Source organism: Puma concolor, chromosome E4 (genome assembly GCF_028749965.1).
Source record: "Puma concolor isolate L17-30 chromosome E4, mPumCon1.1.hap2, whole genome shotgun sequence".
Taxonomy (NCBI): domain Eukaryota; kingdom Metazoa; phylum Chordata; class Mammalia; order Carnivora; family Felidae; genus Puma; species Puma concolor.
In genome coordinates, this window is record NC_141683.1 from 33,210,408 (window position 1) to 33,225,165 (window position 14,758).

Here is a 14,758-nt window from a genome sequence, read left to right on the forward strand (position 1 = left end):
CTTTGATCTCCCTCAACTTTCTGAAACATTTATTTGTTTTCTCTAAATTATTTCAGTTTTATTTTAATCTTTTCTATCCTGCTGAGGGCCGCAAGAATGAAAACCTACACTGTTTGTCATTTGCTTTGGCAGAGCAAAGACTGCTTACTTAGAATTCTATTTGTAAATTAAACTGCAAACCCAGTTTGTCATAAAAGACATCTGATCCTTTTGAAATGACGAAAACTGTCTTTTGTCTGTAAAGGCTGATAAATTAAGTGCCAGTTCTCTTCTGCTCTTTGATCTTGCAGAGGGTTTGTGTGTGTGTGCATGTGTGTGTCTGCAGCCTATAATAGGATATACTCTGTATTTCATGTTAAATAGTCTCCAAAAGTGCATTTTTGGCCTGCATATTCCTTAGAACAGGGCAAAATGCAGGCTAGTGCTGTTTCTGTATATATTTTAATGGCTATTTAAAAATATCTTTATAACATAGTTCTAAGTTAAAAATAACTCTCCTTTTAAAAAAAATCCAGTTTTTTCAGGAATATTAAAATCCATAAATAAAAAAACCTTCATCATATATTTTTCTGCAGTATTGCAAGTACTTTGAAATCATTATTAGGGAGTTTGAAAAAGTGAATTTAAAATTTTCAAACTCAAAAAATACAGTAATACTAGCTTTGATTGTTTTTATGGCTAGTGATAGGAAAAATGTGATTTTAAAGTTAAAATCAGATTATCTATGCCCATAAATAACCTAAAATACTTGCTGACCTTGAAGCAAATTAAATTGAACTACTTTATCTTACTGTAGTAAAATTTATGCTATGTATGAACAAATCCAAACCCAGGCCAGTAAAGAATTATATTATCTTTTTAGCTCATTATAACTAGATTGCCTCATTATAAAAATTTTGCAGAAGCTGCTAGAAATGATTAGAGTTATTCATTTAGAAATCCATCAAAGAATTCTTCATTGGATAGAAAACTAATTATGATATAAAGCCCCAACTTTTATAAATATTTTCTTTATGTGCAGTGCATTTCCACTGTTAATTCCCTAAGTAGAAAGGATTGTTTATAAAAAAAAAAAAAAAAGAAGAAGAAGAAAAAGAAAAAGAAAAATGAGAAAGAAATCAGCTTTTTTTGTGTCATAAAAATTGTTATAGTCAGTCAGTGGTAGCTAATTTCATCTCTTTGAGAAAAGCAATTTTTAATAGTAATTTTTTTTGGTGGGTGGTTCTTTTTTAATTGAGAAGTGCTACTTTCCCAGTAGAATTAGTTTGATACCAAGACATTTATTTTAAAATATGACGAAGTTTAACAGTTCCACAAAATATAAAAGCCTAAATATGTGAAATGACAGGAGGGACCATCTCATTGCTCGTTTATAAGGAACAGTTAACTGTACGTAAATGAAGTAAAAAAAATCTTAAAAAGGAACTCTGCAAAGTGATGTAGATATAACTATACGTATACTTGAGATTAAGGGCCCGAGACTTACAGACAGATTTGAACAACGAATAAGTGGATACAGCTCTGGGGTGGAACCAGGGCCATCTACTGAAAGTATGAGTTGTTTTAAAGTTATAGTCATTTTCTACAAATACTTTAGGTGGTTGTTTGTTTAACCCCTCTCTAATAAATTTAGCTCTTTCCATCCATTTTCCAAAAGCTGTCTCTTGTAGTTTTACAGGAAATATGGTAAAGTATCACATCATACTTTCTATAATTGTCAGTGTTTTAAATGAGATGTGTTAGAGTCACAAATGATCTTACTGAATTTTTTGTGTTGTGATCTGAATTAAGAGAAAATATTCTTGAATCCTGAAAAATACCCTGAAAAAATCCTGGTACTGTTTGATTATTTAATAAATTAACTCATATTTAAAAGGGGACCTTTTAAAATCATTCACCAAAGCATTTAAATTATACTTACAGGCTAAAGGACTTTCTATGCATGTGCACTCTATTATTGTGTCAGCCTGACCAGTGGTCTTGGCTGTTCAAAGGTCAGTGGTCACAGTTGTCCTGAATTACTAGTTCTTTTTTCCTGTGGACCCTCTGCTGTGTTGCATGCTGTAATCTTCTTAATGGCTTCATTCCAATATTCACACATAATATTTTAGATTTATTGACTGTTAGAAATACTACCATGCCAGTAGCAGTTCCGCTACTCTTAAGGTATTTAAAATTGGAAAAATAAATCAGGGCAAAGCTTTCAGGAATCCTTTGTTTTCCTTAAGGGAAGGGAAAAAACTCTCTTCCTGTCTTCTGACAAGAACACTTGTTTTTCGATTTCATCATTTCACTATAGATTTGGATCATTAAAAGAAAAAAAAACACAAACTTTATTGAGAGTGATTTTAACGATATTGATTATTACATGGAATATCTTAAAAGCAGTAGACCCATTAAAATATACTTTTGTAGTTTTCTGTCTAGATACATTGTGATTTTACTTTTAGTGGCTATGTCAACTGTAGATACCTTCAAACGTGTAGGTCGAGTGTCTTGAAATAAAAAATAAATTTGAGGGCTATGTAATAATATCAGTTGAATTTAGTGTTATCATGCTATGTTTTTAACTGTGGGGAAAATGAAACAGTTGAATTAAATACAACATTTGAAATTTCAAGTGATGAATTCTTTTTAATTTTAGAAAATTTACCATTGAGACTCCTTCATTCCAAATATATACACAAATTTTGTTTCAATCACGTAATAGTTTGAAATGCTGTATTCTAAGGTATTACTGCTCATTTTAATTTTTATCATCATTAATATTTTTAAAAGTAATTTGGGGAATTCTTAACTATTTCAAAAATAAATAGGACAACTCACTTCTTAGAAAATTAAGCTAATTAGAATTATAATGATATTTAGGAGATCTCTTTGTGAAAAAATTAAATTAAAACAATTACAAACTCTTATAGATGAAAGCAGGTTAGAACTGACATCTGAAAAAGTTACATGCACTAAAATACCCATTACTAGGAAGTGAATTTTTATCTTTGTTGCTTTGTTGTCTTTAAATAATTTTAACTGATTAGGTTTTAAATACTATACTCTCAGGTCAATATAGTTATCCCTATTTTAGATAAGAAAATGAAGACACAATGTATACTGTTAACAGTATTTCTGCAGCATTAGTTCATATTATAGGTTCATCCTCTCACACTTAGACCACGGTCCCTTTCGTATAAACATTCATCCTCTCAAATACTAGACCGTGGTCCTTTCGTATAAACATGATATACAGCGTAATGAGTAACTGTCCTGGAATTTACTGTAGAATCATATTCTCTGTTCTAATCTTGCTTATGAAGTATCAGTGTGATCTATTTGATTTAAATCAGGGTTGTTAACACTTTAAAAAATTTATTTTCATCTTATATGGAACACTACTGGAAAATTATTTTTTTATTTTCTATTATGAGAGTATATAGGAAATATACACTTCAGCATTATTGTACAATTCACCATAGACCCTGGTATGTTACAGGATAGCTACATTTAGTATAAAGCGTATTTAATTACTAAAATTTTGAAAATACTTTATTATAAAATGGAGTCATCTAAAATACTGTGCATCTTATAATGACGCTTTCAAGTATCACGTGAAGGAATAGGTTAATGGTTTTATTGTGCAATGAAAAGACACAAATTGCTCTGAATCACCAAAAATCATTAAAAGCCTAAACTTAAGGAAATACCCCAAAATTCCAACTTTAAGAAAACATTTAAGATATCTACATTTGAGTGAGTTAATTTAGGAAAAATTTGGAAAAGAATTGGCTATTTCAGAGAATTTTTAAAATCAGCCTTTTTAAAAAAAAAATGAAAGTATAGAAACCAATTTAACTCTTGCAACTGTGTGAATAGCTAATAGATATGTTTAATTTGTTGGATATTTCCTCTAACCTAACATGAAGGTTTAATATGTTGAATTGTCATAATATATGTTAAAAAGAAAAGACCCCAGAGAATATTATATTAGTTCCAGGTTTGCCACAGCTCTGCTGTAATTCTTATCATGTTTAACAGTAAATAAATTCCCCAGCAAAATTCTAGAGTGGCAAGGTTAGAAAGATAACCCGATTTCATTCAGGTTCTAGAGTAACTTAGACAACGTTTTTGTTATTGTTGTTGTTGTTGTTTTGTTTTGTTTTTGTTTCTTTTTTTTAGTTTAATAGAGTAGACTTCCAGAGACAAATACTGCTTTCAGTTTCCCCCTGGAGAAATGCAGTCATATTCCCCTCAGTCTTCAGCTGTTAGAATTCAGGCACCTAGATGTGCATTGCCCCCACCACACAGCCTAGTGCAGAGCTTTATAAATAGTAGGCATTCGGTAAATGATGGGTGAAGGGAACCATAATTGCTTTTCTTTCATCTTTTGTTATAAAAGTTGCTTTTAAAATCCCTGTTTAGAGTTACGCAGAACATTTTACAAGGATATTTTCATCTGACTTTCATAGTAATGAGAAGAAGAAACGTGGGTGTGTGTTCAATATACACTTCTGTGGCTATGAGCGTGAGTCAGTTTGGCTCCCGGGAAAGGGGGACCGTGTGGTGATGGCGGTCACTGTACCTGACTTTGGGTGTCGGTGGAAACTTACTATTCCTTTAAATAATTATTTTCAGAGACGTGATTGTTTTATACCAAGTTTTTTGTTGCTGTTGTTTGTAACTAAACTACAGATTTTGCGATTTTTCCTACTGTTTTCTTGGTGTATATTTTTTTTAAATCTAAAATGTAAATATGAAAGCAAAACAAAATGAAAAAACTCAAAACCTTAATTAACCACGCTTCTAATCTTGTAAAAGGTCTTTGTTATTTTCTCCCAGCTGAGTAAGAGCATCTGTCCCTCCCACTGCAGTGATCCAGGCTTTAGCAGCTCCCTCCTTATGTCTCTGTACTTTTGCCATTTTAAAGTTGATTTATAGTTTGTTACTCTTAGTGATTTTAAGTGCTCATGAAGTTCCTTGGCTTTCTCATGGGTTTTCATTTCCATCTAAATTACCTAGCCTTTCTCCAAATGTCTTTTTTTTTCCTGTATCATCTTAATAGCATGCTTCTCTCTCTTCCTACTGCTAATGCGTAAATACATACATCATACATATACATATATATGTATATACACATATGTATGTATTTAAATGTAAAGGCCTTGATTTTGGCTTTAAAAATAATTTCCAATTTGTTTCTAGTTCTTTAAGTTCTTGACTTTTCCGTATACAAGACTTTTCATGTATATGATATTGTGAGTACTGTTACAAAAGCGATTCGGAAATCTTGCTGATATCATAATGACTTGGTGAACTTTTAAATGAATTATGTTCCTGGACCCCATCACAGATCTTCTGATCCTGTTAACTAGAGATATTAATGTATAAGTGTGACAGGTGGCTAATGTATTTATTCATTCATTCAGTCAGTCATTCATTCAGATATTTATCGAGCACCTACCGTATGCCTGTATTATGCTAGGAGCTGAGTGAACAGGAAGACATAATACACGGCTCTCATGGAACTTGCATTCCATTCATCAGAACCCAACCATGTGGCCACACGAAGTCAGGAGGGATGTTGGAAAGTAGCTGGGTCAACTTAGCTAGGTTGAGCTAGCTAGCACCAGTCGAAATTTAGGATTTCTCTTACAAAAGAAAGAGACAGTGGCTGTTGGTGGACTGACCATCATCTCCACCATAAGTACACTGAACAAACTGATTTTAGCCTGAGACTTCATTCTTACCAGTCTAAACACTCAGATCAGCTGTTTGTGGTGCAGTCAAGCTCAACATGCCAAAACATCAGTTTCCAGAATTGGCCTCAATGAGGAGTATGAGTAAGCCATGCAAAGTAGGAGGAGGAAGAATAGTATGTACAAAGGCTCTGCTGTGAGGACAAGGTTGGCAAACCCAAGAAATGGAAAGAAGTCTTGTGTAGCTGTAATGAGATGAGCAAAAAAGAGAATGAGGCAAGGTGAGGTTGTGGAGATAGGAGGTGTGATCCTAAAAGATCTGTAGTTCTTGTTAAGGACACTTGGACATTATTAGAAATTCATTGGAGATCTTTAGCAGAGGAATAGTGTGATCTGCTTCGACTTCTGAAGATATCATCTTGGGTTCTGGGGTCCTGAAGATTAATGAAACAGGAAGATCAGTTGAGGGGCCTTTTGCAGTAGTCTAGGTAGAGATGCTAGTTTCTTGAACTTGATAGTGGCAGGGATTTAGAGAAAAGTGGACGGATTTGAAGTCTCCATCAGTGGCCTAACAGGGCTTGGTGATGCATTGCATGTGGGAGATGAGAAAGGGTGAAGTGTTGAGGATGTGCAAGATTCCTTTTTGGGTAATTAGATGAGTGGAAATGGCGTTGATATTAGAGACACTGGCGTGACATTGGACTTGATGGGGGGATAAGAGCAGTTTGTCTTACTATTGTCTTACAATTGTCTTACTTACTTACATTGTCTTACTATTATAATGGCCTCTGAAAGGAAAATAGTTCTAGCTGCCCCTTTATTAACTAGGTTTTGAGAGGTAATTTCAGCATACACAGAGACAATGTAATAATACACTCTGCAAGTGTATCCTGTGCTTTTCATTTGATCAATGTTAAAAGTGACCATTTTAATCCTCGAGTAGAAGCTTGCTAGAAAATTATATTAAGAAGGTAGGTTTCGTTTTGTTTCTAAAAAAAAAAACCCTGCACATTAGAAAGATGAAGGAAGTGTGGGGATTTAATATCTGATTCATATGATAACCATAACATGTTTTAAGGGAGAATAAAATGTTTTATCTTTGTAGCTTTTTTCTAAAGCAGGTAACTACTGGAAGCTCTGACTTTTCTAAATGTGTGTGGATTCTCGAGTGCAGCGTAGTTACATAACAGGAGGTATTTAAAAACATCAGAGGCACATTTCAGAGCTGTGGAGGTTATCTAAATATTATTTCCAGACATTTGTATTTACCTTCTGTTGTTCTTTACCCTGATGTTTATCTTTGTGATCCTGAAAGGCAAAATTAAAATTTCTAGGTGTAGGGGTTAATTTCTGTTTCCTGAAAGGACACATCTAAAAGTCAAGAGAAAAATCTGTCACTTCTCTGAAAACTCAGCTCCTTTAATATGCTCTCCCTTCCTAACTCCCGGTTGGCATAATTACTTCATTACTCAGACTGTGTGCACGTGTCCTGCACTCTTTTAATTTATACCTGTTTGTTATGTTTACTCATGTAATTCCTTCCTTTTATTCATAGTCACTTTAGTGTTAAGAGGGTAAAAGTGGAGAATTGGTGGTAATATTATTCATGTGGCAGTGAACTCCCACTGTGCCAAACCCGGGTTATAATTCCTCCCGTGGATGGCTGCTTAGAAGTCTGAATTCTCACTGTATGAAAGGAATCTAAACATTTGATAAGAGCAATGAGATGCTGTTTATTCCTGAAGCTCTTTTCACTGCTTAACTTTTTTTTTTTTTTGGTCTAATATAATACCTAATTAGACTTACAAAGATAATTTATTTACAGATTGAAGAATGTCATAAGAAAATCAGATGTCAGTTTTGAAGTAGTCTTTAGCCTTTGGAGGCTTGCTTACCCTCTTAAGACTATAAAGGGAAAATAATTGATACTTTTTCCATGTCACATAATGGGATTGTGTGATACTAGCCATGTGACTAAAGTTCTAAATGCTCTCCTGAGGTCTGAGTTCTATATGAGTATAAACTTTAGGATTTTAGGGGGAAAATGTACATTTATTTCCCAACTAAACTTAGAAGCTTGGAAGTTAAAGCAGATAACGTTGTTTCCCAGACCAAATATTGAAAAAGTACAGAAGAGACATCACCGTTTTTATAGATAAAAACTGCTAAAAGCTACTTAGCACTGCAGAGGGCACTGGTAACTGGTGATAATTTACTCCAGTGATCTAAAGGACAGGGAAACAGCAAGGTTGGCACAGTCATCTCATATTAGAGTCATATCTTTCTGTCTAAAACTGATTTGAAAAAGTATTTCATTTTTACAGGCTATTTTTGAGCATTTATTTGTGCATCCAGGAACCCTTAACTCACCTGCCCTCTTGGTCTCTGAAAAACAGGAACAACCTCAGATCTACTTACTGATAGACCCCTCTGAGAGCAGGTCAAGAAAAACCTCCTGATGCAGTTTGTAAAGGTTGAAATAGTGTTGAAATAGGCAAAGGAACAATGTAGTCATATTTCTGGCCAGGTAACTAGTCTCATGTGTCTATGAAATTAGATAGTATGCCCATGTAGAATAGCACTTTTCAATAGAAATGTGAGCCACATGCACAATTTTAACTTTTCTGGTAGCCATGTTAAAAAGTAAAAAAAAAAAAAAAAAGAAAAGAAAAAGTGAAATTAATTTTAATGTATTTTATTTAGCCAAATATTCAAAATATTGTTTCATTCTGTAGTCAATATGAAAATTATTAATGGGGTATTTTACATTTGGGGGGATAATAAATCTTCAAAGTTAAGTTTATATTTTACACTCATAGCAAATCCCAGTTTGGACTAGTCACATTTCAAGTGCTTATGTGTCTAAAAGGCTGCTATATTGGACAGAGCATTTCTAGAACAAGTTTCTTTTTTCTTTCCTATTTTCTTTTTTTAATGTTTATTTATTTTTGAGACAGAGAGAGATAGAGCATGAACGGGGGAGGGGCAGAGAGAGAGGGAGACACAGAATCGGAAGCAGGCTCCAGGCTCTGAGCCATCAGCCCAGACAGAGCCCAACGTGGGGCTCGAACTCACGGACTGCGAGATCGTGACCTGAGCTGAAGTCGGACACTTAACCAACTGAGCCACCCAGGCGCCCCTCTTTCCTATTTTCTACAGAGCTCCTGAGGGGGCTCAGAACATACACTGACTGATTTTGGAGGTGAAGACCGCATAATTATGGTTTGGTTAGGAAGGGCTTGTGGCAATGTGACAGATATTCTAACCAGCTTAAGCAGTACTGAAACAGTCAAGGACTTGGGGTCATGAAGGCTAAGTTATGGTTTGACTTGCCTCCGTTCTCTGTAAGCATACGTTATGATTGTCCTAAGAATACTGAATTTGTGGAGAACTGAAATGTCAATTTCATGTTTTGTAGAAAAATACACTCTGAGGAATTTTTTTTGCAAAGATATAAGTAAGGCATGACATGTTAAAATGTTTTTTTTTTTTTTTATTTTTGAAGGCAGAATTTTATTTTTTTAAGTATTTATTTATTTATTTATTTGGAGAGAGAGAAAGAGAGTATGCACAGGGGAGGGGCAGAGAGAGAAAGAGAGAGAATCCCAAGCAGGCTCCATGCTGTCAGTGTGGAGCCCAGTGCATGGCTTGGACCCATGAACAATGAGATCATGACCTGAGATGAAATCAAGAGTTGGACACTTTACCAACTGAGCCACCCAGGCGCCCCTTGAAAGCAAAATTTAAAAACAACCCAACCATTTACTTTTTATAAAACATGGAAAGACATATTCCTTCCATCATAAGCCTTTGGGGGGGGCAATTATTAAATACACGTATTTGCTAGTCATTCTCATTGGTTTTCTTTAAGGCATTTGAAGCTTAAAAAACTTACTACAAACTTTAGACAAAAGACATTAAGTCATAAGATTTGTTTTTGCATTGTTTAGCTATATTTATTGTTTGACTATGTGGGTTACCTAAAAGTGTGCATTTACTGAGTTTGGATTTTAATAATAAAAACTTCCTGATTTATGCACTTTGTGGGCTAAATGAATTAGGCTCCAAACTTTTATCTGAATCTATGGAGCTTGGATATAAATTGAGAAGATCACAGCTATGGGGAGAAGACCTATCCAGCAAAGGCCTTTCTGCATAGATTATGAACATCATAACTCAATAATTTTTTCAAAACTGTGGTTATAATTGGACCCAATGGGGGTCTCTTTCTTTGATCAGATCACAGTAACTGTGACTTTACACTGGAAAATGTCACTACTGTGAAGGTTTATCACCTGTAGAGCTGGTCTTTCCTCTGATGCTGTGTTCATTTCTCATTAGCATTATTCAAAGTTTAGTTGTTAATTAGGTTGACACTTCAATTACAGTCATCATCTACAGGAGTAGTCAGGGCTGCTTGCATAAAGAAAGAAAAAATACCCTTCCTTGCAAGTGTATGTAAAGGGGAAATGACATTATTTTGTTGTCTGTTAGTTTCATAAGGGTAAGAATATGCTCTGTTAAGGGAACAGCCCAACCACAATGTGTCCCATCGGTTGTTTTCTTAAGAAAACAAGAGTTTTCACATGATTTCATGTTCCCATGTAAGGCATTGATGAGGAATATATGGGCACCAATATTGTTTATGTGTAGAGAATATAGTTTTCTAGGATGTGTGAAAGGAATTGGTTGAGTCAGATGCACAGGAACATCAAATCACTTCCCCTTAAAAAAATAAGAGTGTACATCAGGATTATGATTACACTTCTAAAATATTCATCTAAGTAAGGGCCGTTCGTAAATAGTATGTATTCCGTAAAATACACAGAACCTGAAATTAAAAGATGCAAATGTATGAACAATCATAACAAATTTAAGTGCCTTGAAAACTTAGCAAACTCCCACGTAATAAATTTTCCTTTGACTTAAAAACATTATTTTAATCCAATTACTGGTTCATAAGGCAATGACATTGGACTCAAACCCAGCATGTTGTGGTGGGAAAAACTGGACAGAACTGGGTTGAAGGCTCAGTTTTGCCATGTATTAGCCACGTATTAACTGTCTAGTGAGGGCAAACTGATTCCCATCTCTGAGTCCCTGTTTCTACTATTCACAAATGATAGTACATGTGCCTTTCTTAGAAGACTGGGAGGATTAGATGAGATGGCAAATAACATTTGCAGAACCTAATTCTCTACTCGTGGAGGTTCTCAATAACTTCAATTTCTCTCCCCTCTTTTTGTCTAATAATGGTGGAAACTAATCAACAAATGAGTAGGAAATTACATATGAAAATGAGGCTTCCAAAAATAAAATTCAATGGTAGGTGATCCTGGAGGACCTGTAACAAATAACCTTACATGGCAGAAATGAACGATACCCAACGGGCTTCATCTCAAAACAAGTAGACACATGTTGTAATTGCTAAAACTCTGCAGAAAAGTGGCTCACGAGCAGTTTACTGTAAAATAATTAAAGCTTATTTATGTCAAGAGGCCTTGGGAAAAAAAGAGAGCATAAACCAATTTGCATTAGCACGTTACTATCGGCTCCTGCTTTCGTTTCAATTAACAGACCAGCAGGTGCTCTCTGCAGTTAAAAAGATAAGCTATCAGGGAGGAGGATGAGTTTTTGGCTGACCTGCCGACACTGTGGTTTGCCTGCTGATTGGGTTCGTACCTCGCTGTACCAATTTCTGAGGTGTTAATTTAACTGTTCCTCTCTGTCATGCAGGTCTCGGCCCTGAAAAATAAACTGAAGAAGCAGTCTACAGCTACAGGGGATGGAGTAGCTAGGGCCTTTCTTAGGGCACAGGCTGCTTTGTTTGGATCCTACAGAGATGCACTGAGATACAAACCTGTAAGCGTTTTATTTCATCACTATTTTCATTTGTTTTTTTTTTATGTTTCTTCGGAGTGGGGCAGGAAAAAGAAACATTTTAATATCACACATGAAAAACGCATCATAAAGGTCTTTTAAAATCCAGAATGATGTGCTTTAAGACATTATGTTCTGTCTCCAGTTCCTTGACTTTTTGGTTTTAGTTCTTTTAGTAACCTTTAGTTACTATTTCCCACGTTTTGCATATTATCTTATGTATTGTTTTAAAATTGGAATACTTAACCTCTTAATGAATTGTGTTCATGCGTTTTAATGGAACTACCTGATGTGAGGATTAAGAAATTAACCAGGCAGTTGGGTTTTATAGATCAATGCATGTAGAGGTTGGACAGTACAACGTGCAAGTTTAAAAATATTAGAACTTGCAAATTTTGCACTATTCGGAAATTTATTGTCTTCCTATTCCATAACACTTTTCTAAGTGGGCTTATCTGTTTAGCATGTGCTAGCTCATTCTGCCATTTCTTTTCTCGTTTTAATACCCTAAAAATGATTACTATGTAGAATTGTAGCCAGCCAAGGTTTCAGATGGTCCAAAAGGTATAAATCAAAATGTATTTGTTTCTCTTTCTGAATTACTGGTTAAATATGTGAGTCTGATTTTATGAAAATAATTACACTGCCCTTCCACGACCAGATAAATAAGTTGTAATGGATAAAAAACGTTGAGTTAGTAATAAGTAGTGGACTTGCTATCTAATAGGAATTCGACCATTAATTAAGTTGTGTAACCTTGACCCATTTCCTTGGTCTCTATAGACTTTGATCTTCTTATTTGGAAAATGAGAATTCTTGTACTTTCCCTGCCTACTTTTCAGAATTGGTGTGCAAACCCTGTTGTAAACTGTGAAACTAAACACATGTGAATGAGTTATATCCCTTCTAAACTGACTTCCCTATTCCCACCCAATGGCTCTTATATCTCCAAGGAGTTATTGGGTTATTAGGAGTCCTTAAATGGATAGGCAGGTCAACGGCTGTCTCTAGAGAAGTACATATATCTAATTTGCATGCTAATATTTTGGAAATATGTGTATATTTTTTAAAGCATTGTATAAGTCCTAGCACTGAATATGGTATACATGTGGGGGAATCACATGAGGGAGACTTTAAAAATTATTGACAGTTACATGGTCTCATTCTTTAAAAGATTATACACCCATCATCTGTACTAATAAAAGTTTAAAATCATCTGGTTGTCAAATTTTTTAAAACAGGTTGATTTCGAGTTTACAGTACCAACAGGGATATATAAGTATTACTTTGCTTAAATTTCGCCACATTTAAATAATTATTAATCTTTGTATGTTACATTTTTCTTTTCCTTTTTAAGTTCGTGAAGGACTTCAGATTTGAGGAAAGCAAATTGAAGAGAAAATTTTCTTAAATGATTTAAATTATCAAGTGAGCAGACAGGGGTACAAGATTTCAATAATGACTTTTCTTTTTTAAATCTTTAAAGCCAGATTCCCAGTATCTGTGAGAAAATATATAATTTCATCATAGAACATCTTTCCTGTTTATTGGTCACATCTAATTATAAATTTGTTAAATTATCTACCTTTTTCCTTTTTATATTTGATGTTTTCTTTCTTTTTTAGTGCTAATTCTTTCTGGGAGTCAAAGGACAGTATTTTCCTTCTGTGTGTTTTTACATTTATTTTGACTCCATCTTGAATGAAAGCATAATTTTTAAAGTATACTGAACATATTTAGACAGTTTTTTTTATTTTCAGTAGAAATAGTTATTAAGAAAAATGACTTCTTTGTTGTGTATAAAATATTTTTGTTGCTGTTTAGGCATTGTCTTTACAAATGCCCTATATTCTAATTTATTAAACGTACATTTACTTTTTATTTTGTGAACTCTTTTGGACATTTATATAATAGGTGTATGTCTTTTATATATTTTCTGATATATGTTAAAAACAAAAAAAGGGCCAAGTTCAGAAGTTACAATTATTTCATGGTTTTGTCTCTATTCAGAAGTATAGTTCAGTTCTACCCTCTAGCTAGTGGAGCACAACTGGAAAAACTTACTAAGTAACCTTAAATGGATATGAATTCTTTAACCAGGTACTACTTTTTTAAATGTCATGATATTTTATACACATATAAAAGCAAACCATTATTATTGTTATTCCCCTTACGTTGACAAAATTAAACCTATAGATTAGACCTAGGAGTGTCATTCAGGGCCTTCACAATGGGCAAGTAGTCTGTGTCTGTCTTTACTTTTTTCCTAAACTTCGACCTCAATTCAGAGAATTCTGCCTGTGGCTCCAAATGTCCCAAGCTTCTCTGGCTTCCAAACTGTTATTTATAATGTTCTTTTTTCCTGGTAGTGCTTTTATCTTTCTTGCTTTTAATGGCCATCTAGTTCCTTCCTGATCCCTTGAAGCTATAGTTTCTACCGCCCCTTTTTTCTGTGAATTCATTACACTTACTTTCTTTAATACATTTCTTCTCCCTCTTTTATATGTTACTTATTATAATTCTTTTGTTATTTTTACTGAGATTCATAATTTATTTGTGGGTATTAAAATCATAATTGACCTTTAAGTACCTGTTGGGTACCAGGCTTTAATAGACCTTTTAGATAGGCTATTTATTTAATCTTGATAAGCCTTCAAATATTACCCTTTTCATTTAAAAATTTTTTTAACATTCACTTCTGAGAGAGACAGAGTGTGAGTCAGGGAAGGGCAGAGAGAGAAGGAGACACAGAATCTGAAGCAGGCTCCAGGCTCTGAGCTGTCAGCACAGAACCCAATGGAGGGCTCCAACCCACGAACCATGAGATCGTGACCTAAGCTGAAGTTGGCGGCTTAACCAACTGAGCCACCCAGGCGCCCCGTAACCTTTTCATTTTAAAGATGAGGAAAATGATATTCATGGAGTGTAAATAACCTCACTAAGGCTCTCCAGCTAGTACATAGTGGGGCCTACATTTGAATCTATTCTTTTCACAGTCCTGCTCTTGCTTCAGTGTGACAGGTTTCTGCTCTCTGGCCTCCATTCTTGTATCATACTCTCCTTGAGATCAATTTCCTGAACTTAACATTTCTTCTAAATGCAGGTACATGGAAAGGCATTCAGTACATACTTAAAGAGAGACAGAACAAACGAGATAGTCTTAGGACTTTCCTGAAAAGGAGCACATGCCC

The 14,758-nt window shown here is 34.5% G+C and overlaps 1 protein-coding gene across 3 annotated transcripts in view; it reads left to right on the forward strand.

The window, feature by feature from the left end:
• DENND1B (DENN domain containing 1B) overlaps positions 1-14,758 on the forward strand; it is a 268,631-nt gene that overhangs the window by 174,883 nt on the left and 78,990 nt on the right. For all 3 annotated transcript variants that reach the window (XM_086694708.1, XM_086694709.1, XM_025921071.2), the window contains one exon: positions 11,424-11,549. In XM_086694708.1, the coding sequence (XP_086550834.1) occupies positions 11,424-11,549 (126 nt within the window). The remainder of the gene's footprint in view (positions 1-11,423; positions 11,550-14,758) is intronic.